The sequence below is a fragment of the Diabrotica undecimpunctata genome, chromosome 7 (genome assembly GCF_040954645.1).
Source record: "Diabrotica undecimpunctata isolate CICGRU chromosome 7, icDiaUnde3, whole genome shotgun sequence".
NCBI lineage: Eukaryota > Metazoa > Arthropoda > Insecta > Coleoptera > Chrysomelidae > Diabrotica > Diabrotica undecimpunctata.
In genome coordinates, this window is record NC_092809.1 from 111,073,089 (window position 1) to 111,099,228 (window position 26,140).

General features: G+C 33.7%; 1 protein-coding gene across 14 annotated transcripts in view; it reads left to right on the plus strand.

The window, feature by feature from the left end:
- CAP (Cbl-associated protein) overlaps positions 1–24,313 on the plus strand; it is a 573,660-nt gene extending 549,347 nt beyond the window's left edge. For all 14 annotated transcript variants that reach the window (XM_072537967.1, XM_072537966.1, XM_072537968.1 and 11 more), the window contains 5 exons: positions 4,244–4,376; positions 10,324–10,490; positions 14,715–14,901; positions 17,781–18,072; positions 23,210–24,313. In XM_072537967.1, coding sequence (XP_072394068.1) covers positions 4,244–4,376; positions 10,324–10,490; positions 14,715–14,901; positions 17,781–18,072; positions 23,210–23,378 — 948 coding nt within the window. In that variant the 3' untranslated portion in view covers positions 23,379–24,313. The remainder of the gene's footprint in view (positions 1–4,243; positions 4,377–10,323; positions 10,491–14,714; positions 14,902–17,780; positions 18,073–23,209) is intronic.
- Positions 24,314–26,140: the final 1,827 nt, after the last annotated feature.

Genomic DNA, 26,140 nt, shown 5'->3' on the forward strand with positions numbered 1-26,140 from the left:
TGAAATATCAATTTTTTTGTATTAACTTAAAAGTTCTTAAATTTCGATTAATGTGCTGTTAAATTCTAAACATTTGTAAATAACTAAGCACTGATTTAAGTCAATTGGCTATTTTTCTTGTTTACGATATTCAGGTCACGTGAATGAAAGAAAGTCTCCTGATTGGCTGTTTTAAACATTGGTTGTTTAGATACGGAAATCTCCCAAAACATAGGTTACTTTGAAACGGAAAATTTTGGCGGTTTTAATAATGAACGTTACTACAAGTCGATAGATATTAATGAAACGAATCCAGGGGAGTACATATCTCAAAAATGGAAAAATTGCGTTTTGGTGATTTTGATACTAGGCGACTTAAATGGTCGTAAATAAAATAATATACGGACCAAGCGCATATTATTGAAGAATTAGATTGAATTTGTAACAGTCAATTTTAAAGCTAACAAAATAATAGGGTAAATAAAATATAAAGCTAAAATTCTAAGCCAACATTCTGCTTTAAAACATTTCTTATAAGCCAAAGCCTTTCTTAATATCAGATTTATTTTGATAGTTAGCTGCATGTAACTATATTTTTAAGTTTTTAAGCTATTTTTAACTGTACTATATTTGATACATATTTTAAATTAGTTTATATGTTGAACCCAATGAAGAAATATATTCCATGCCAAACAAAGACAAACAAAAAAGTGATTACAACCTTCTACTAACTACGCAAAAAAACTCTTAAAGCTTCAGAACACTAAACAAAGAGTGATCACAGGTATCCTCACTGTGTACTACTCACTCAAATATCTCTGCAGAGTGGAAAAATTGGACAGAGTAGTATAAAACCTCTGCGAACATAGAAGTAAACGATCAAACATCACCTTGCAACCGCTGAGTCAACGCCCACGCCAGAAATACCTGAGAGTGGTTTTAAAACCTCATCAGGTAACAAACATGGTTTCAGATCTCAGTGTGGTAAGTTCTGTGGTAATCCATAGGTCGCTGGTTCATATCCGGCTCGAAAGACCAATAAACAAATTCAAATGTAACTATAAATTTGATATGTTTCTAATTTCCTGTGTCCAATTCTTCTCGATCGACTATGATAAAATAAAATGTTGAATTTGTGGAGTAAAATATAGTTTTATTGACAGCTACTGAATTATTACACTACAGTTTTGTTCAGGTAAAAATTTATAATAGACTGCGTCCCAAACTAGTAGTAATAAATATTAGGCAATCATAGCTTACAGGAAGTTAAACAAACTGTAATTAAGCTACTAATCGATATGTTTCACAATTATACACGGTGAAACTATACAAATTCAGGAAATTAAGATTAATGTGAGATTACAAATTAATGGACTAATTTGTGATTGAACAATTACTAAACAATCTCTTTGAAATCTGCAGTCTATAATTTACTGATGAAGATTGTAGATTGTACAAATGTTTACTGGTTTTAGAATAAAATTGTTCTTGAATATTTTACCCTTGTAAAGTTGGCAATTTACAAGGAGATAATTATAATCATCGATAAGGAAATATTGGACAGCGGATAGAGTAAACCACCCCAATGAATTGATCCTAGTTATATGTCATTATGGCTATGACGGTGATGAATAACCAACAACATAGTTACTAATCATAGTTCTCAGAAACCAAGAGTCAGCAAGGAAAGAAGAGACAAGGCTTTCCAGGTTTTTAATATGCGAAATCCCTGCGTAATAAACATACAAAAAACCTCAAAATTGTGACATGTAATTTAAGAAGCGCGTGCGAATCCCGAAAATTAAGAAATATTGACCAGGCGATATCAGATTAAAGATCAATATATGAAGAATCTACTAAATGAAGGATTTGACAGACAATCAGTCAAGTTAACAGAGACAGTAACAGCAATGGTGACCTAATTAACAAACGAAGAAATGGCTCAAGCAATTCAAAAATCAAGATAGGAAACGCAGTTGGACCAGATGATATTCCTTAGGAAGTATGGAAAGCATTAGGAGAGACAGGTACATATTGTTTAACAGGTCTATTTAATAGAATTAAGAAAGTTGGACAAATGCCAGACGAATGGAGAAGCAGTGTATTAGTACCTGTCTACAAAAACAAGGGAGATGTACAACAATGTACAAACTACAGGGCCATAAAGCTACTTAGTCACACTATGAAAATATGGGAGAGAGTAATTGACAGACGAATTCGTGAACAAACCGAAATAATCGATAATCAGTTTAGTTTTATACAAGGCAGGTCAACAATATACGCAATTTTTATTAAAGGCAGTTAATGGAAAAATACAGGAATAAAGAAACGCTCATATGGTATTCGTTGATCTTGAGAAAACATATGATAGAGTTCCTCGGGAGATTCTGTGGTGGACACTCAATAAAAAAGGAGTCCCCGGTGTAAAGATTGTGAAGGGAGTAACAACTAGTGTTAGGAGAGGTGTGGGAGAGACTGACAAATTTCATGTGAATGTAGGATTGCACCAAGGCTCGGTGCTTAGTCCTTATCTATTCTCATTAGTTCTGGATTAAGTAATATTCCGTGGTGATTAATGTATGCTGATGATGTAGTGTTAGAAGGAAATAGCGAAAGGGACTAGGAAAGGAACAAAAACTGGAACAGTGGAGACAAGCTTTTGAGGAGAAAGGTTTAAAACTTAGGATAAAAACAGAGTATTTGGAATTTTCATTTAAAAATGGATTTAGTACAAATAGAATGATATATTTGGATGGTGAAATGATTGTGAAAAGTAATAGTTTGAATTACCTAGGATCGGTGTTACAGAGTAATGGGGGAATAGATGGAGATGCATGCAGTAGAATTAGGGTTAGATGGATGAAGTGGAAGAAAGCGAGTGTGTGACAGAAAAATTCCAAAGAAGCTGAAAGGAAAATTTTATAAAACAGCCATAAGACCAACTATGATGTATGGAATTATATGTTGGGCAGTTCAAAAGAAAGAGAAACAACAAATGCATGTGGCGGAAATGAGAATGCTTAGATGGATGAGTGGAGTGACAAAAAGTGATAAAATTATAAATGAGTATATTATGGGAAGTCTAGGGGTGGCACCAATTGTTACCAAGATGAGAGAGTGTAGGTTAAGATGGTTTGGTCATGTTCAATGTAGAGACAATTTAGAGTAGAAGTAGTAAGAGAGGAAGACCAAAAAATACCTTGGGAGACACGCTGAGGCAGGATATGTCGGTAAAGGGTATTAATATTGATATGATCCAAGAAAAGGGAAGCAAAGCCCGCATATGGATAAAGGCAAAAAGAATGATGATGATGATGGGAAGCTAAATTTAGTACAGAATTATACTCCAACTTCTAATAAGGAGGAAGAAGAAATGAAAAATTTTACACTGAATTTGAAAAGACTTTATAACTCACCAAATCTAGAGAAATCACGGTAATTATGGGAGATTTTAACGTTAAAATTGGCAAAAGTAAGTATGGATCTGTAGTAGGACCTATCTAGGATCTATCTTCTCATATAATTCTGCCAAGAAAATGTCTAGTATTAAGAATAGCTTTTATAAATTACCTAAGATATGCCACTTATACATGGAAGTCACAAGCGGAACAAGATAGCAGCATATTCCAAAATCAGATTGACTCAATAAAAAGCATAAATACCGAAAGAAGCACGTGCTAGTTTAAAAAAAAATAAAAAAAGACCCTAAAACCCTAAAATATTATTAACCCTAAAAATAAGATTGACTCAATGATACGTATACATTGCAGTTTACTATGAAGTCGAATCGTAGGCTTAGTTAAGAGGCCAAAAGAAGACTTATTTCTTATATACCTATTCTAAAGATCTCATGAGTAGATTACGTTACGAACTCTAAAATGTCAAGAAAACCGAAGAAAGAAGAAGTTGAAAGGACAATAAAAGAAAGAAAAAAATATATAATGCGTAGAAGAAATACAGCAACTTGTGGCTCATAATCCAATGCAAAATAAAAGGAAAAAGGTGAATATCAAGTATGATATGGTTGCAGCTCAGAAAAACTCTTTCAAACTTATAGTTTCTATGATAATTGTCAAGCTCCGTAACGGGATTTTTACTAGGCATATGGATATCCTAGAGCATTTATCAAACGGTGCAGAACAAACGATTACATTAAATCGAAATGCAATGTGGCAAGAGTGCAAACTAGATTTAACTAATCGAACCTTGTATTTACTATGTAAAACACTATATTTTTAATAGTAATATTAAAAATTCGTTTTAGGAACTTCAAGACATGAATTCCAGAAGACACACAGACAATTTCATTCCCTCCCAAAAATCTCCAATATCCCTTAATCGATATGACGACTTTGAGGATCTAGCACCATCTGTGAAACCACGACCTCGAACACCAGGTAAGTTTTATAGAAAATGTTGAACAAATTCAGTATCAGCCAAATGAAATAAATTTTAGCTGCGAATTTTTTCAACAAAAACTTTTTATGCAGTGTAATCATCGAGCAAAAAGACAAAAGAGGGAACTTAATCGTTATGAAAAGGAGACCAAAATTCATAAAAGTGGCCTCTTAATATGGAGGATATTTCCGGGAATGCAAAGGCGCCAAATTTAAAGTAGCCATAAAATATTTTCAGAATGAGTCTTAGACAAGAAAGTTTTAATTAAATAATAACGATATTAGTCTAAAATGTGACACAATTGTTAAAAAACTTCAATATAAATAAGCTTTCATATGACAGTTGGGACAAACAATAACATAACCCAACTAAATTTGATTTCTTAAACAACTAAAGTGACTCTCTATCCTTGTTTAATGTGGCCTCTCAAAATAGCACTTCCCGTCTAACAATATTTTTGCCCCCACTACCTTTACATTCCCTCTTCTGTCTTTTTACTCGATGAGTGTAATAGATTAACAGTGGTCGGTACGAACTTTCTTATTTTAAATACAATATCCCGTATATTATTCAATTTTTGGATTTTTCATAACATTTTAGGCTATTTCTTATACAATGTCCTATACGTATCTTCAATTGTTTTTAAAAAATTAGGAAAATATTAAATATTTTTAGATTTAAAAAGTAACATTAAAAAAACAAAATTATTAATTTAATTGACTATTTCACTAGACTATTTTGAACTGATAAAACGTCATAGCAATGCCACGTTTCCTACTGATAAAACTCCTTCCTGTCCGTGATTTCTCAGCTACAAAATTATGACAGATCCGTCATGAAGGTTTCTGGTAATTCTACTGTTGTCGGTTTGACAAAAGCCGTTGAGGCGTAATCAATGTTGGACAGATATAATGAATCCAGACGAAAAATCAAGATTTGGATGCCAGTCATGTGAATAAATAAAAAAATTGGTTTCGGAAAATGTCCCACTGAACACGCAGAGGTCCAAAAGCTCTATTGGGACTCAATTTTCGGAGTTCCTACGGGTGAGAAATTTTACGCTTGAAAGATGTCTGCCATAACGGAACTAGCAACAATTCTCGAGCATCATGCCTTTAAAATGAAAAAGGCAATGGCGAAGACTATAAAGAGTTGTCTGTAAAGTCAATGTGGAATATTACAGCAAAAATGGTACAAGAAAAATATTTTACGGAGTACTGCATAAAAATCAACCCTTTCACAGATATATCTTTCAAATGTGCAAGATTGGCCAGAGATACCAAGCGGAGGCAGACTTCAAAGTGTTTAAGAAAAAAGAAAACTCAGTTCAAAAGCATTATCCACCGACGAACTATTAAAAATCCTCCAAAGCTACGATGGAGCACAAAAAAAGTTTTTTCACCTTTGCTCATTTGAACTTCCTTGGAGAGGCAATGAGGCCGTAAACTGCAATATTCACTTTTTCCAGAAGGAATTTGATGTTATTGGAGAATTTACGGGCCGAATTGAATACAACAGCGTTTTTTTCAAAACAAATCAAGGCGGTTCGAAAAGTTCGGCAAGTAAATGGCTGGTAAGAAATGTATCAAACGAAAATTTATTCAGTCAGATTATTTTTGAAATTAATGGAAAAAGGGGAACCAAATATTTTATCAGACAGACTCTTTCTTACCGCTCACCCCAACTGGAAGGATGGATCTTGGTTCAAAAACTGTCCACTTGGAATCAACACCGTATCTAAGTAGACAAAAATATCAGCTGAAAAAATTGGAATAAATACAAAAAAATATAAAATAACAAACCATTCTCACCGATCTTCAGCTGTGTAAGCCTTGATTAAGCAACGTGGTTCTGAACAAGAGTTAATTAAATTAACGGGTCACTCAAATGCAAGCTCTCTAAAACCATATCTACAGCTGGATTCCAGTCACTACCAGAAGGATCGAAAATCTCAGAACAACAAATGAAGCTGAACCGTCGAGTTCCCAAATGCTACAGGTCAATAATACACAAAATCATGCTTTAGTAGAAAAGAATGGGCAAACTACTATAGCTACAGTTTTAGCGTTATTTTTTACTGGTATTAACTAAAAAATATCTATAAATTGTATTTTTTTACTTTGGTTTGAAACGCCCGGCACTATAGTCATGTTTTGAGATCGTTCCCGTAGGAAAAATTTTTGTGATTCGATCTCTTTGCAGATTCTTGTTAAAAAATATTCTCTTTAAACAAATCTGAGGGGTGACGAGTACAATTTTTGAGCAGAAATTGTTTAAATAATGTTTTTAACAACAGTGCACAATAAATTTCAAAATCATAATGTTAATAATAAATTACAAAATTTTAATAAATGTCAATATTTGTTAGGAATTGTTCGCATAAGTACGTATAATATGAATAAGTAAGTACGACAGTTATAACATGTTAATATTAACAATTTAAAAACAACGGCCTAAATTTAAATTTTGAGAAACTTTTAAAAATAAAGCTCCGATTGCTCTTCAGAATCTTGAAACTGAATGTTTAAACTTCATTTTAGGCACTTTGGAAACCTCAAAAATAATAATTTACATATAAGTTTTAAAGACTTAAAAATGTGTATTTGAGCAAGAAACCTTTTTGTTGATCTGAAAAAAAGTCTGAAAATGACACGAAAATCTGAAAAATATGTTTTTTAGAGCAAAAAGGATTATTTTTGCAAAAAATTTCTCTCGGCACACTTCAGATTTGTTCAAAGGGGACATTTTTTAATAAGAATCCGCAAAGAAACCAAATCAGAAACATTTTTCCTACGGGAAAGGTCTCACAACATGGACTATTAGAATTTTTTTTTTATTATTATTGCATAACAGTAGTAGTTCTGAGTAATAGTTATCAGTATTGTAGACGTTTGAGTGTCACTAAAAAAATACACAAAATAACAACTCTACCGATAATTGATTACGGAGATAACACACGGACACAAATGGAAGTTGCTAGCTTATTTCATGAAACATATATGTAGAACAGATAAAAAAGCAGCCACTTAAGCGATGATACCAAATTGGATATAATGCTGAAATTCTACATACTTCTAGTCCAAAAGCAGCCCCTAGTTTGACGTTAGTCATTCATTGATCAATCAAACACTAAAAGAAAAGCCTATTTTTGTGAGCAAATGATGGCAACGTTAAATAACAATGTGATTCAATTACAATTTCAATTGCAAGATCTACTAAAGTCCGTTTAGTGACTACGTCTCCGGACTAATAACCCTTGTTGTGCGTTTACGTTGCCATGAAGCTATTACTATTTAAAATGTTAACATCACACATAATTATCAGCAAACATGTAATCTAATACCAATTAAATAACATTTAAAGAGTTTTCACCCATGTATTTAGTGGCTTTAAACATGTATACCTACCTATTAGCAGCACTGAAGATGGAATATTTATTCCGTAAGAGTTCTTTTTCTATGGATATGTATTTTATAAAGGATTTTTAGTAGAGCAAAAATAACGTCAGCGAAGATCAGAGCGCAGACGCAATCACTTATATAGAAGGTCCAAAAACTGCTTAACCGCTTCACCGGAAAATTACAAGAAGAATATAAATGGAGGAGTAAAAAATCAAGAATTGTAGCGCAGGTGTTACAACTTTAATTTGTATAGAAAATATATTAAATCTATTGAATTTAATTTATCCGTTAAAGAGTGAAAAATATGTAGTAAACACTGTATTACTGCTGATACTTATATTATTAAATTGGTATAAAAGTCTGTCAATACGTTACAGTAAAAAGTAAATAAAAAACGACGGAGTATCCAAGAATTGAGTTGTTCATAACTTATACTATTAAAAAGATAAATTAACGAGAAAATGTACTAGGTATTATTTCGATATTGATTCGTATGTTTGATATTTCTACAAATCAACTGGAATAACATAATATAAATTTATAATAGTAAAAGTAATAAATAAAAAGATATTTCCAATGCACACCTTTCAAGAAATTATGATTTGATACAATTTCTAGACTATAGTTGTTTTAATGGTTGCCTATAAGATGTATATGTTACATTTCACATAAAAATGCTTGCACGTCATTCAAGATTTACGACGTCAGAACCCCACAGCGTTGCCAAAACATCAAAATAGTTAGTAAGTGAGGAATTTTTAAAATGTCAACTATTTGTCAAACTATTATATTAACAGTAAATACACTTAGTTTTAAGACTACTGCTATACACTAAAATACATAAGAAAACATTTTAATACAAAATTATATATTCTAAATTTTAAACTTACCTCTTTTAGGGCTGTAATAGTAAAGACGTCCCGTCATTATTTCTTGTTCAAAATTATCTATCTTATATGAAAGCTTATCAGCTTTCTACAGACTATTTATTTGTTTTGAAATAGCACAATCACAATACACAACAATAATTAGTTTTTAAAGCTATTAGTCTAAATTTAATATGTATTTATAAATATAATTTATTAATATATATTATATTATGACCAAATTGTGTAAGAAATCAAAACATAAACAAAATCCTTACTCTAAAAAAGCGGCAACACTTTATACACTTTTGCCACACGCTGAACTGTCATTAAAATTTGAAGTATTCCGGTATCAGTTGCGTACAATTATCTAATATATTTAATTAAAACTAGCGGACCAACTCGACATCGAGTTTTTTAAATGAAATTTTTATTTTGCGAGAAAAATATACAATATATACAATGACCGGAAGTAAAAATATTTTTATTAATAACTCAAAAACTATAATAATTTCGTGAACTTACATTTTTGAACTCTACGTTGAATTCTCTATTGATTTGACTAATAAAAACGAAACCGGAAGTCGTTCTCAAAACCGGAATGCAATTTTTAGTTCATCAAATGTCGACATGGATAACATTTAGCAGTTAATTTTGCATGCTGATCACGAATCCGGTGTCAGATTTGCTCTATCTTGACGTTTTATGCGCGTTTCGGGTCACTTCCGGTGTCGGATCGCAACCGGAAGTACATATTTAGATTTGTCTCGACGAGACCTTTCGATCCATATATACATTGTGGGGTCTAAAACTTAAAGTAAATTTTCTTCCGGTCATCTCAAAACCGGAAGTGAATTTTTGTACCAAAAGTATATCTTGACAATCTGATACGTAATACTAATAATATTCCGAAAAAATATTTTAATTATCTAATATGGTTTTTGAGTAAAGTGGTGGACAAGAAAAGGGCTTAGCGTTTTAGTATATAAGATTATTATTTTGTGCAATATTAGTCTTGAAGAGTTATTTCATAAAATTTATTTTAATAATAATAACAAATGTTTTTGGTTATTTAATCAATATAATTCTAAAACTTTCAGTATAATGATGATTACATTTTTCTGATTATTACACCATGCTGACCCCTATGAAAAATCGAGCAGTTCCGTATGGATTTCGTATTATTAGCTGTGTTAGAAACATTTGAACTCTAAGGTTGACGTTCTGGAAATTTTAAATACAAGTGACGTCACTTTGTATAAATTGTGACGTGCAAGTGTTTTACTTTGAAAAATGGTATACACATGTTATTGTGATTGCCTAAAACAATTTTATGGCATTTCTTTTTATTATTTATTTGAACACTTTTTAAACATTGCTATTTTTAATACGATACTTTGATGGACAAACAAAATATTTATCATAGTTACAGATTATTATATTGGTTTAAATTAATAGGTTTTTATGACTGTTAATATTCTCTATTAAAGGTAGAATCGGTTTAGGAACAAATTTATATAAATGAAAACTTCTTTATAAAAATAGAAAAAATAATAGAGTAATAAAGGACAAGAATAAAAAAGTACAATGGTAAAACCTATATTAGAATATAAGTATGCTAGAACCCTTCTGCCTGATTTTTATATATTTATGTATTTATTTTTTTTTTTCTATTGTAGAACCTCGAATTTGCGCTCGAGCTCTTTACAACTTCGTTGGTCAATCAGCTAGAGAACTGACTTTTAGAAAAGGTGACATTATCTATCTTAGAAGACAAATAGATAAGAATTGGTATGAGGGTGAACTTAACGCAATGGTTGGTCTGTTCCCGGCTAACTACGTAGAGGTAAGTCATACCATAGCAGAATGTTTTACTCCTCGTCACTTGTCTGTTCTTAATTAATTTAAATAATTTTTAAATCTTTTTTTATATATAGGTATATAGTGTGTATAAAGTCGTTGATATTCCAGTTTCTAAAGGTTTACAAAAAAGTTTCCAATCAATCAAGTTATCTATGAAAAAACATGTTAATAACAGAGAATAAGGTATACAAAATACTGGCCTTCGCGGTGCCTTCGATGTAGTATTTACGTAACTAATTACATACAAGTGTAAAATTAGAACACGTACAGAAGATTTAAAATATACAGAAGTTCTCAAAACGTACTCAGTAAAAACGGTATGATGTATATTATATCGTGTAGCATGCAGCCACAGCACAAAATTACATAAAATGTCTGTGAGTAATAATTTTATTTAGCCTCTGTTGGTTTTGGTTTTTTCCAGTCAGAACAATTTTATTGGTTTTTAAAAAGTCCAACATCAACTAGAATTGTTTTCTTGTGGTTTTTTTTAATACTATATCGTCAAAAATACACTAAAAAATTGAGAGAACAAACAAAAAAGTACAAATAAACAAATGATTGAAAATAATATAACCTAATTGCGAAAACGGCATGTAATTTTTGGTTTGGCGTGTCAAAAATTATGTTTACACAAGCTAATTTACATATAAAAGTAGGCAACACAATAACGTCATATAAACAACGATTAGTAGATTAGTACTACCAAATTTGCTCAGTTTTGGACATAGTGAGAAGAAATTGTTGTATTATAGAAGAAGAAAAACGCCAGAGTATCGACGAGATGATGGCCCCTTATAAAGGGAAAAAGGCTGGTACAGTACATAAAATCAAAACCAAAAAAATGGGGTTTTAAAATATTTGTTAGAGCTGGCATTTCAGAGTTTGTGTACGATTTTATAGTTTATGGGGGGATGATACTTCTAGGTAATACTTTTTTACAAAAAGACGAATCCTTATGATTGATAAGTTGTTCTTGCTCTAACACAATCAATGAAATCACCGGCGCTCTTTGTTATCTATGTCGATAATTTATTTTCAAGTTTTGATTTGTTTTACATTCTTCGTCATGATTATGGAATTTTAGCCCTGGGAATAATGAGAAAGGATCGATTAAAAAATTGTGTTTTAGAAGATGATAACTCTCTGAAGAAAAAAGGAAGAGGGTCGTTTTGTTCAAGAAGTGACAACATTAATAAAATAAATGTTGTGAAATGGTTTGACAATAAACCTGTTGTTCTAACTAGTACACATATATCTTCTACACATGTCCAAACAATTAAAAGGTATGATAAAAGTCAGCGAGCAAAAATTGAAATTCCTTGTTCCTCTCTCATAAAACACTACAATTCTCACATGGGTGGAGTAGATCTGATGGACATGCTAGTAAGCCTTTACAGAATTCCTCTAAAAACTCGTCGCTGGTACCTCTCCATATTTGCACAAATGCTAGATATTTGTATAAATAACGTATGGATTCTGTATAGAAGGGATAAAAATATTTTACAACACACGTCCAAAGATTATACTCTCAAATATTTTAGACAGTGCATAGCAAAGGCTCTAACAGCAAAGGGCAGAAAAAATAAGAGAGTGTTTGCCAAGCGAAACGAAGATATTAAAAAGTGCGATCATTTTCCTATTTATGATACCAAAGGCAGGTATGGGTATTACAAATCAGGAGAGACTTACTGGTCATGTTCAAAATGTTCTCTTAGATTGTGTTGTAGTAAAGTATATATATATTGTTTTAATTCTTTTCATAATGCACCTAAGTAAGTTTTACAACAGTTTTGGTTGTTTTTGACTAGAATAAAAAATTAATATTTTACTTTATTACTTTTTGCTTCCATTTTTTATTAAAAAACTAGCTTTAGTAATTTTAGTTTCTGCTTTTATTGTGAGGTTTCACCTTATACTATGTTTTTTATTCTTCTTCCTTATGTGCCGTCTTCTTAGCGAAGGTTGGCGATGACCTCTGCAAAGTCTTCCCTATTTTGGGCGTTCCTTATTAAACTTTGAGAGTGTAATCCTGTCCAATCTTTGATGTTGCGCAGCCAGGTCATTTGTCGTCTACCCGGGCCACGTCTGCCTTCTATTTTTCCTTCTATAATAAGCTGAAGGCAGTTATACTTGTCGTGTCTAAATATGTGTCCAAGATAAGACGTTTTACGCTTCTTGACAATTTCTGTGAGTTCACGTTCTCTGTTTCTTATAAGACACATAATAAAGTTTTACAATAAATTTGGATATTTAACTATGTATGTTGTGGGATACACTCCATATCTGCCTTACTTATAAAAAGAATAATATAAAAATGATCAAAATGCCTTGTGATATACCATATCACACTACCTAATCAACCATTTTACAAAAATTACTCTTATAATAAGGCTTGCCAAATTAAGGGTTAAAGCTGTTAAAATTGGAGTTTATTAAGTTAATTTGTATTTATTTTACATAAATGATACTTTATATGAGTCACACTATCTACTTTATACAGTCATCTAAGTTCATATGTGGAAAACCCCTTGGTGAATACCAAAGTAATCTTAGACCAGGCATGTCTAAAATACACCAAATCTTTGTGCTATGTTAAATATTCGAAATAAACTAACGACTTCGATATTACTTTTCATATCTTTGTAGATCTTAAATCAGCTTATAGCAGTGTCCTGAATTAACTTCAGTTTGCAATATGCAAACACCTAATGAACAGAAACAGAAAATAACCAAAATAACAGTATCTAAGACTCTAATCCTACCTACTGCATGCATATGCATTGAAGTATTCCTAAAACTAATGCAAATCGTCTACTAATCTTCGAACAAAAAGTCTTAAAAAGAGTAGGTAGGTAGGGATAGGCAAAGACTGAGATAGTAGGGTGCTTTAGACCAGAAGGAGCGAAAGATGAATGCAATAAATTGACAACGGATGGCAATGGAGATGAATGACTGGCAAAATAGACTAAAGATCAAAGGTTAGCCACAACTTTAGTATCACTGATTATAGTGATAATGATATTTATAGTATATTTTTAAAAATGGAGTTTTGTTACTTTTCACATTATATAAAGCTTCCTTACATTGTAATTGATTCTCTTAAGATATGTAAAAGTTGTGTAAATAACTGAATATTTAAAAATATTAATAACCATAACAGTGAACTTTACATTATGTAAAAATTGAGAGGGCATATTGAAATATAAAAAGTACAAGGTTATATCCAACGAGCTCTATCTGATGCCCAATTAATTATTGCAGTTCTTGAATCTTAGAAAACTTAATGAATTGCACAAATAATTAATAATGTTTTGATATATTATTTCAAAATGTACGGTTATACGTATATATGGGTTTTACCAACAATAACAAAAATTCCTAGAATGATTGCTTTTTTGTGCAATATATTACTTTGTATTTGCCATACGTTCTAGAATTTATAATCTTATACTTTGATAACCATTTAGTCAATAATGATTACACAAGCACTATTTTTAATTTACTTTAGTTGAAAAATTATTGTTAGAAAAAATCATTGTCATTGGAGAGAATGGACTAATTAGTATAAAGGAAAAATATGTAAAAGTATAAAGAATAATGCAGCTAGACCAGCGATTAGTACTAGATACTTTTAATTGCTTCAAATAAGGCAGGATTAAGACCCCGATTTCAATAGCAACATTCTACTTCTGCCTTCTAAACCATTCCTCGTTTATCCAGGCTTCCTGGCATATATAATCTTTATTTAAATCACAGATCACACTTCAAAATAAGTAGATCCCTGGCTGAATATAAGACATTCAAGTATAACTAGAGAGTTTGAATTAAAAAAAGGTAATATAAGGTGCTTAATATTGATATCCACAGCAAATTGGGGAGATTAAAATACAAGTTCAAGACTCGAGCTTTTTCTTCAAGAGTTATCTCACAGACGACCAAACAACGACACGATTTTAAGAAGAATTTATGATGTTCTATGAGGAAATATAATTAGAGTATGATGCACTTAAGTTAAATAAAACGATAATGAGAGATAAAATTAATCTCGTGTATTTAATGATAATTAGAGTATCATAGTGAGTAACAGTTTTTGTACCTTTTTCGAATTACTCCGTATAAATTTAATATTTATTTAATATTTGAATATACCAGACTTGCACATTTAGAATCCACAATACTCTTAATAACACTTTTTATTTTTCAGATTATTCCTTTTGAAGGATTAAAATCCAAGTCTACAATCAGAAAAGCACACGAGGGTCAAGCACGAGCTAAATACAATTTTGTAGCCCAAACTCACTTGGAACTGTCCCTTGCAAAGGGTGAACTAGTTGTGATTACCCGAAAAGTCGATGAAAACTGGTACGAAGGAAAAATTGGTGGAAGAAAAGGTAAAAATTCTTCCATATGTACTTATCAATTTCAAGTTTGTTTTTTGCATCTTCAAGTCTCCATGGAATAGCCCTTATATATGGAAGTGCCTCTTGCCTAAGGCAGATTCAATAAGGAAACTAGTTATGATTCTGAACTGATTCCTGATTGTTCTATGTAGTACTTCATCCTTATCAGCACATGATCGTGCAATATAAATTTTGACATGTGCTTGACCGAGTATATATTCCCAGTGGGAGTTACATTGTGTTCGCATCCAGGCTTTTTTCCGGTCGTTTTTTGTCACTCCCAATACCAGCTCTAGATCTAAGTATTTTGTACTTGGTCCTTTTCTAGCAATTTGTTGCAGTCGTCCTCAACGACCTAGTATCCATACCAGTGTGATACTTTTAAATTCTGCCAGTGTTCTCAGGCTATTTTAGAGTTCCTTAAACTAGCCTAGAGACTACCTTAGAACTCCTACAGCTCCCATAACCGTTTGACTACCTGCGCATATATTGGTCAGGACGACTTATACGAAACACAATTACCAATTAACCGTCTACAGACTAAACGGGATGAAATTGAACCATATTTTGGCAGCAATGTTAACAGCCAGTGAGATATTTCTACAGGTGGTCCAATTTACTGAATCTCTAAAATGTATGTTTTCCTGACGAGCGGAAAATTGCAATAATATTATTTTAGCTTATTTTGTGTTCGAATTATTTTCTTGTTTATAAATTGTATTGTTTATAAAATTTCATTTTTTATCCATTCTCGTGTGGTTTCCTATGGATCTTCTTAGAGTTCAGCACATTCTTTGGAAAGTTAATAACTTATTGTCAATATCTTGGTCATAGTAAAAAAGTACAGTACGTACAGTACAGTATAGTACGTTAAGTTGTGGATTAAATATTGCACACTACATAAAGTGCCAAAATCGGCAACATTGCCTCCTACGAGGTAAATTCTCTAATCCCCTCCAACACCTAGACAGAAAACGAGAAAAACGAAAACCATTCAGTGTTTTTATGTGTTAATAAATCATTTAGTAACACATAACAACGCATGGGATATGCATATCCGTCCGTCGATTTTTGTTTTCCTCATGTATACCCGGTTCATTTCTCGATAAAAATACACTGACCTTTATAAGGCAATGCATTTGTATCGGTTTTTAATAATGTGAACAATTTTATGTGGTTGAAAAATAAAAGCGCATTTCTTTAAAATGATAAAACATAAAACATTAAAAAATAAAATAGGAAATAATTCTTTATATCCTACAGAAATAATTCAAATATTTTACCTTTTGCGGCTGAACAGTATCCCAATTGTTTGTCTAAAAAAAATTGTGTGATCTACAAAAGCGATATGAGTTTTTAAGCTAAATTTTCTTCTCTATTAATAATTTTGATGTAAGTACTCTATTTGTGCATATGTCTAGATGATATGTATTTAAAGGTATGACTCTTTACTATTGTCTGTCCAAAAGTTTGCTGCAATTTAGTAATACGTTTCTCATTTATAGAGTAAATAAAATAGTTTACACCACAGACCACTAATAACTTTCATCGTTTCTTTACTTACTCTGTAAGGTGAAACGCGTTCGTCGTTCGCTCACGAGGCTACAACTGTCACGGTATTCTTGAGCCAAGGGTACGGAGTGACGTTCTCGTTTTGTGCCGTTCGTCGGTTTCGTGGTTCCGATGAGGCTTGCCTTTCGGATACCCGGCTAGCGTTCATGTACTTCGTTTCGAGCGTCAACTTACCTCCAGCCTGATTCGATTGACTGGGGCGGTACATCTGTCAAAGAGTAACTCAGGCGTCCTAAGGCCAGCTTAGCGAGGACAGAAACCTCGTGTAGAGCAAAAGAGCCTTGATCCTGTTGTTCAGTATGCATAGGGACTGCGAAAGCACGGCCTCTCGATCCTTTTGGCTTAAAGAGTTTTCAGCAAGAGATGTCGGAAAGTTATCACAGGGATAACTAGCTTGTGACGGACGACGGCTTGTGTTCATGGCGACGTCACTTTTTGATCATTCGATGTCAACTCTTCCTATCATTGCATTATCAGAATTCGCGAAGCGTTGAATTGTTCACCCATAGACAGGGAGCGTAATCTGGGTTTAAACCATTGTGAGACAGGTTAGTTTTACCCTATTGATGATTCGTCGTTGCGATAGTAATCCTGCTCAGTACGAGAGGAACTGCAGATTCGGACATTTAGTTGTCGCACTTACTCGAGCGGGTAATAGTGCGAAACCACCATTCGTGGGATTATGCCTGAACGCCTCTAAGGCTTTATCCTTTCTAGTCAAAGGTGACAACGATATCTCTTGGAGTTCCAAGAGTCGTAAGGCTCAAAACAATGTGACTTTACTAGGCAATCGTAGTTCGGTACAATTGTCGCACGAGCTCTTATTTACGTTGAGATTATCGGTTTACGGTGGGATTAATCTTTGCCAGTAGACCAGATCTTTAGACGGACGAACATGGTATTATAATCTTTTAGATGTTGACACTCGGAATTGTCTGTAGACAACTTACGTACCGGGCACAGTGTTGTACCTGGTAGATCAGTTTTCACGCTGCAATCTATTGAGACTTATCTCTCATCTTAGGGATTCGTCTAGTCGGTTAGATGAGACCCCTGATATTAAAAAATAAAGAAGTGGTGGGGTACGTAATTTGTGGTTAGCACCTTTTTATTTGTGATATCATACTGTCAAAACAACTTCGTTTTTAGAACCAACTTACCAACCACTGTAATATGCAAAATATCACAATTGTCCAGTCACCATTTCTAGATTAAAGTTTATAAAATTGTACTATATTGATATTTCTTTTGTGTACATAAACATTTAGTATAGTAACTTTACATTTATATAATTTTAGGTATCTTTCCCGCCAATTACGTCGAAGTTCTCATCGATCCCCAAACGCCACCTACATCTAATACCAAACCGGTAGCATCCCCAGCAGCCCACTCTCTACTACTTAACGGATCTGCGGGCGGAAAAGAATCCATGGGTACGCACAGCTACACGCCCAATATTTCGAGCTCTCAACTTGGGCCCAGTTATCATGCGAAACCCGTTCACGTTCTTAACAATGGTTCGTTACACACAAGCAGAAATGCGGCACTGAATCAAGCGCTGCATATAGAAACTCAGAACGAGCCCACACCGTAAGTACATCCGTAATATTATTAAAAATTTTATCAGAGAGAAGAAGTACGCTCCTGTCAAATATTCACAGGAAACATTTCAATCTCTATCTCACTCTGCCCAATGGTGCTACAGCCTAAATCTAGCCTAGGCCTCCTAAATTTCAATAGTCACTTAAAAATTCCTTTTATAAGAAAAGAAGAGGTCATTATAATTTTTTTTTGCAGTTAATAGTGCGTTTTCTAATATGTTTGTCCATTCTTTTCTATGATTTACTTTAACATGTTTCCTATCGTCATATTTCTTCTGTCTTATTTGTTCCACATGTTTTCATCGACCGAAAACGATCAGTTCCTGGCTCGTTAACCTGCTGCTAACCAATCTGTTATTACTGTTGAGGAGTTTGTTTTCTTTCATATCAATACGCATCTTTAGTATATTATCCTCTGTATTTAAATCATTCGATATTTTCTTTTTTACTCTATTCCTTTATGAAATGGTTTACGCTAATATTTTTGGTGCTGCTGGTTTTCTTATTACTATTTTCATTAACAGGTACTAATAAATAGAGGTCTAGCCCCTTTTTTAACAAAAGTTAGTTTGATATATTCATGTGTTTGGATACAGAAAACTACATTTTTGTTTTTTTTTCAACAATTTTTAGTCTACATACCTATTAATCATTTTGGCTTTACAACCCTGTGTGGGTCCTAGCCTCCCCAAGAATTTTTTTCCAGTCGTCCCTATCCATCGTTTCCCTTTGCCAAGCACGTATTTCTATATACCATATTCCATATTCCATATACATACCTATTAAACTCCTATAAAATTTGTGTTTTACCACGAATGCCACTTTATTTGGTCACACTAGAAAACGATTTTTATTTTATCCTAGATGCCTAGATATTCTAGATTCTAGAAGTCTAGATGCCAGAAATAAAGTGGGACCTTAAATTTCTTTGTAAAGCACAATATGAATCATCTTTTTATTTGAATCTACTGTACCTCATGACTATTAACCTAAATTCCCATTGTCTGATTGTTTCATAAGCTTTCAATGTTTATAAGTTTGTCCCTGTACTGTATAATTTTTGTATGTACCTATTAGGCCAGATTTATTTGCGATCAAATACGAACCCGATACAATGGAGCTTAGAAGAAACCCAAGACCAAGAAAGTAACGATTTTCCCAAGACACTCCTTGTGCAATAAAAACAAAACAAAAAACAAAATACATATGCAAAAGATTAAACATCATAGTCATTTTTACCTATAAACAATATAAGATCGCTATTTGATTTTAAATACCAAAGGCCGATTGTTCGAACGCTAATCAAAACTTGATTGTAGTCAAATATTTAATTACGATCAAATACGTTATAGTAGCTGTCAAGATTATTAAAAATTACTTATTATTATTATTCATTTGTAAATAAAAACATGAAATTAACATCAGAAAGAGTGTAATTATGGTTTATTTTAAATTAAAACGCAAAATAATAAAATTGAATAAAATAAATTAGTCAACATAACCTCAAAATGACGTATTTGATTTTAATTAAATATTTGATTACAATCAAGTTTTGATTAGCGTTCGAATAATCAGCTCTAAGAGCCGGTTCATATCAATCGCACAGAATGAATGTTCATGACCAAAAGTCCTTATTTATTCTTCAAACAATTAAAAAAACCAATATGTTCAACTTCTTATGGGACAAATACACAAAAATTAGAAATGTTTGGAAAGGTTTTTAAAACCCCCGCCCATTGTGACGTCAGACTTAGGTAGTCCATTATTGGCGCTAGTATCATGACAGTTTTCTGGCGCCATTATTACTGGCGTTAGCATTGGTTTCCAAACATTTCTGTTGTTTTAAATGAGCGTGGTATTTAAAATGGCATCAACTACAATAGTACCTTCAATTGTTAATGTTACTGTGCAAATTTTAGTATTAGAAATGTAAAAAAATACTGGTGTAACCATTGCAGAAAAAACGAAAGTGCAGATGGTGAGTCCGTCCATGGATATCACGTCGAAATACGTAAGGGGCGTATAATAGTTTAATAGAAGAGTTAGCTCATGAAGACCCGGAAGCATATTTGAATCATCTGAGAATAACTCAAGACCAGTATGAGTTTTATTAGAACGTATATCCAATACAATCAAAAAGTCAGGTACTCGCATGAGAGATGCCATACCAGCTCGTCTAAAATTGCAAGTAATATTAAGATTTTTGACTTCTGGAGATTTATTTGCATCTTTAAAGTATACATATAAAATTCCCAAAAGTAGTATTTCCAAATTTATCACAGAAGTTCCACAGTGTCCGACAAAACCTTAACCATTTTACTTCGAGCCGCATCTCCTTAATTCCTATCTTTATATGACGGAAGTTTGTAGTTATATAGTCGTGGATATTCTTCGTACACCTCTAAAAACTTTTCTATTTCCTCGGTCGACCATCTTCTTAATGCTTTTGAGCATTTAACTTTTGACATTGTAGCAGTGATTAGAAAAACAACGCTTTAAAAACGCGACCTGGCGCCAATAAGTGCAACCTGCTTTTTACTCTGCTGTCGCATGGATTAGTGGCGCCATTTTACTGGCGCCAGTTGATTTGAATTGTTCTCAAGTGCCAATAAACTGGCGCCAATAATTCTAGATTTTACTATTTCCAAAACTAAATTCATAAATTCAAATTTATAAAAGTCGCAATATCTCCGGTTTTAATCAACGAAAATTGATTATTGATTTAATGATTGGGATTGATTTAATGATTTCATTTGGGGTAACTCGTTTCATAGATTATAAAAATGCAATTAATTAATTTGTGAATTGTTTATTTAACGGAGTAATTTGTTAAACAATTTAAAATAAATATTTATTTTGCAAAATTTTACTTTTCTCTTATTATTATCAGTAAAAAAGGTTATGAAATGATAGGGAACTTAAATAATTATGTATTATAGTTATAAATAATAACTTAATAACTTAACTAATATCAAATTAATTGTTATAAATTTTATACAATAATTATAAATAAAAATAGTGAAATTAAGTATGTAATTTGTACTATGTTAATTACTACTGTACTATCTACACTGATCAACTTTGAAGCACTAAATCAAGTATCTCTACCAGTTTCTTACCTCACCTTAAACCGGCATGAAGATGAGAGAAGACTCCCTTCACATTAAGGCGGTGAATGCCAAGGTCACTGCCCTCGAGCGCCAACAAGGGTTCGTTCAGACGGATCCTAACATGATAGAGGCAGTGGTCGAGGCGGCTTCTCTCCTCGTAGTAGAGCCAGAGCAGGTTGGCCAGACGGAGAGCTTGATTCAGAAAGTTTCACTTCTAAGCCACCGGCTCTTGAGATGGTGGATCCTGACGTCTTGCTCCCCGGGACTAGAGAGAGCTCGCTAGTCGGTATTGAGCAGGATACCTCTGATCCGGAGAGCTCTGGGGGAGAGAATGTGGACTCGGGTGACCCGGATCCCTCTTCCTCCACTGGGGAATTGGCCTTAATTACCACAATGGTTTATATCATCCAAGCCAACTTGCAGCACGGTAAGGCAGCCTCAGGTGTACTCCTGAGAAGACTGGTAGAACTGCCAGCAGGAATAGCCGCTGTCCTAACTAATAATTTTATTCACCTACCTGCTACAGGACCTCTGTTCGCGAGACCTCGTATCAGTAAAGGTAAAGTTTCAATTCGGTGAGACGTGGAACAAGATGGTAATCTGTTCTATTTTCCTTACGACTCACCAGAACCTCCCCAACAACGGAAATTATGGAGTTGGTCAGATACTGTGAGGACCTGCAGCTCCCGCTTCTGGTGAGGTGCGATTCCAACTCCCACTACACAGTACGGATATTAATCCGCGAGGTGCGGCCCTGTTGCCAGTACCTCTCGGGAATCAACTTAGAAATTCTGAACCGGGGCTCTGCACCTATGATCTAGAAGAAGTCAAGTAATCGACCTCACCTTATGCTCTAAAGCGTAAGTGAGACTGATTTCGGAGTGATCGTGTCTGACGAGCTCTCGCTCTCAGATCACAGACACATTCTCATTAAGCTGAATGCTCTTAAGCTCCGGAATATTTCATACAGGAATCCACGAGCTACAGACTGGAATCTCTTTCGAGAAGAGCTCAGCCATAACCTCGTGAGTCTTCCCTCGTATCGAGGAGGAGCTGAGGAGATAGAGATATCCTTGGATCACTTATCCGGAGCCCTGACCTCGTCATATGAAACTAGCTGCCCTCTTGTACAGAGGATTGTGCTATTCCCTGGTGGTCACCTCAAGGAGAAAGGCAGCGCAGCTTTACTCGGGGTCTCTTTAACAAAGCCAAGAAGACTGATCGTCCTGTCCACTAGGACTTCTCTAACCAGGCTCAGAGGGAATACAAGTATCTGATTAAGGGGTCATAGAGGAGTTCTTGGAGTACCAACTGTGACAGCGTGGAACACATGTCCGCTGAAGCTAAGCTCCATCGTGCTCTTTTCAAAGATCCGACTCCTGGCGTGGGTCAAGTGCGTCTTCCCAGTGGAAATCTATCCTCCACTGACGAGGTGGCCCTAAGGACTCACTTCCCAGAGGGCAAGGATGATGATACTGCCCTAGCTACGATTAGGCTCCCGCGAATGGGGGATTTTCGGATGGCGAAGGAGATAGTATCATGTAACTGTGTGCTGGGCTGTTAGAGATTTCACCCCCTTTAAGTCTCCAGGCGAGGACGGCATTATGCCGTCTCTGCTTCAGCAGTTTCTGTACCTTATTATAAATGTATCAAAAGCAGTTATTAGGTACCTGTATCAACGAGTATCATGGGAAAATCGTTAGTTCCCTGATCTATTCCGTGTTGTGGGTGTGGGAGTTCTATTTACCACTGCATTATTGTGATGTGGAGTAGATCTCTTTTTTGTTCTTATGCGTTTTCCTTACGCAAATTACATTACAGTTAAATTACCATCGATAGGTGCTAGAACTAGAATAAGCCATTCATTCTAAGTTTTTTGTTTTGCCAATCTTCTTATTCGACATGTATATATTTATTTCCTTTTTTTAATTGATCGCAATTTGATTAGACTCTTTATAATAGTAACAATATCATTGATTTCGGTATTTTTTGATTTAGTTAATTTATATTTTACAGATACCGAGCCATGTACAAATATAAGCCCCAGAACGAAGATGAATTAGAATTACTAGAAGGAGACACCGTCTACGTTTTAGAAAAATGCGACGATGGCTGGTATGTTGGTTCCAGTGAAAGAACAGGAGCCTTCGGCACTTTCCCGGGAAACTATGTAGAGAAAATTTAGCAAAAAGTTCCTTTGCTGTATCTTGTTTAGATTGAATCTGTCTGTTATTTAACCCGTTTCAATTATGGTGCCTAATAATTTATAACCATCAACTGCCAATTTTTTGAAAAAAAGTTAGCTAAACCGAGATATTATTAACCACGTCAAGCACAAATTTCGGTTTTTCTGCCAAAGAAATGTGTTACCTTTTCTGAAAAGATGTTTCTAAATAGGGCTTCCGATAATATTAAAAACCGAGTAGAAAAGCTGATCAAAAATTGAGTCTTCTTGCAAATGAGTGAAAAAACATTGCTACTAACCCAGCTTGTAGATTTTGTATGATCACTAATAATTAGTTTTCGTAAACATGCATTCTAGTCATTAGCCAAATGGTAATTTTTAGCATAGTATCTTATTATGGCGTTTCGAAAAGGCGCCTGAAATTTGTACAACAGTACAACATTTTATTTGCACCAAAAAGAGCGCTAAGAGTTTTACATACATGAACAATGTTCTTCCATAACATAATAATTGTAGATGTATATTAAGAAAGAATATGAATTTAACTACTTATATGCGGAGTTGTTCCGATTAGTTTAATTTTTGGCATATCGTATTTGTACCTTCTGTAGATTGACTGTGTTCTCTAGTTTCTAACCCACCTTTATAAGACTTAAATTATAGGAGTGCCTTTTGAATACAATACTGACTTTCAAAGTAGTTATTTTTGAGAAAATCTGGCAACACAGCGAAACGAATTTGTAAAGAGTGTGTAAATTATAAACTATATCGATTCGACAACGTTGCCAATTTCTCCGTTGTTATCGTTTACCGTCTAATTTATATTTACAATGTTAGATGAAAATTATATTTTTTCGCTTTGTCAGAGAGCATTATACTTCACCTATGTTTATTTGTAACATTTTTGTTTTACAATAAAAATATTTAACGTTGAATGTTTCTGTTGTTTTTTTTTCTCGCTCAACTTTATTTGCTCATTTTTATTTTATATATGCAACTAAATCACTTTAGGAGCACTATGGGCTTATATTTAAAAAACTTACTGTATAGAAAATGGCCTCTCAAATAAAAATAGAGAAATCCAAAGACAAATAGCAATAGTAAAGGTTGGATATAGAAATATGAAAATTGGAAACGATGAATGGAGATGGAGTAGCGAATAGAGAATAAAAGCCAAAATAAAAAAGGGTTCAAACTCTTTTCTTGTGGCATGTTTAAGGTAAATAATATGTTAATATGGATTAAGCTTAAATTAATTGTAATAAAAATTCCATTTTAGCTACTGTTTGATGTTTGACAAAAAAACCAAACTGAATATATCAGCTACATAGAGCTATAAAAACTTTGCACATACGTATTTTCATCTAGATAATGATATCTATAAAAGAAGATATCTTATCTTATCTGATATCTTATAAAAGAAATATGGACACAGAAATCACTCTCCAATGATTGGAATATTGGAATACTTGGCACCATTCACAAAAAAGGAGATATCATTGAATGCTCTAACCACAGAGGAAATACGCTTCTAAATGCAGCGTATAAAATATTTTCCACAGTACTATGTCACCGTATGGCACCATATACAGAACGGATAGTAGGAAAATACCAGGCTGGTTAAAGAGGTGGTAAATAGACAATTCATCAGATTGCAACCCTGAAACAAATTTTGGAAAAAACACTGTAATATGGCATTGATACTCATCACATATTTATAGACTACAAAGCAACCTACGACTCTGTGAATAAAAGAGAAATGTTCAATGCAATGAAAGAGTTAGGAATACCAATTCAGTTGCTAAATTTAACAAAACTAACTCTTGAAAAAGTTGAATGTAGAGTACGAATTCAGGGGGAACTGTCCTGAACCTTTTAAAATAAATAATCGGCCGCGCCAGGAAGACCCTCTCTCCTGTATACTATTCAACGTATGTCACAAATCACAACCACTGTGAAAACGCTGTACGAGAGGCGTATGTAGCATTAAAAGAATCAGTTACAAAAATGAGTTTAATAATAAACACCAACAAAACGAAGTATATGAAAATAAGCACGCAGCCACATATCCTACGCCCACTCGTTATAGAAAACGACGTCATCGAAGCAGTGAACTAATTTGTATACCTGGGAGCGCTCCTTAATACTGAAAATAATACTACCGCAGAAATAAGCCGCAGAATTTGCACGGCCAACAGATGCTATTTTGGGCTTAATCTTCTCCTTAAATCCACAAATATATCGAAAAATACAAAAATAAATTTCTACAAAACAATAATACGCCCAATCCTAACATATAGTTCAGAGACCAGGACTCTAACAAAAAATAATAAAAAAATGTTAGGATATTTCGAAAGAAAAGTAATAAGGCGAATCTATGGAGCAGTAAACAAAGTAAAGATAGCCGTGATGATCGCCAACATCCGGAACGGATAGGCACTTTAAGAAGAAGAAGATGGAGCAGGAATGACAATGGAGTGTGGAGAAGACGATACAACTTCGAACTTTATAGAATATACCAGGAACTTGATATCGTGAAGCATATTAAGATAGGACGTCTGAGGTGGATAGGACATGTAATGCGGATGGAACAAAATGACCCAGCTAGAAAAATGCCCCTTGATAGACCCATTGGTCAGAGAACAAGAGGAAGACCCAGAATAAGGTTGGTTCCTTGATAACATCGATGAAGACATGAGAAATATGGGAATACGTGCTTGGCGGAGAAAGGCGATGGATTGGGACGACTGGAGAGAAATTCT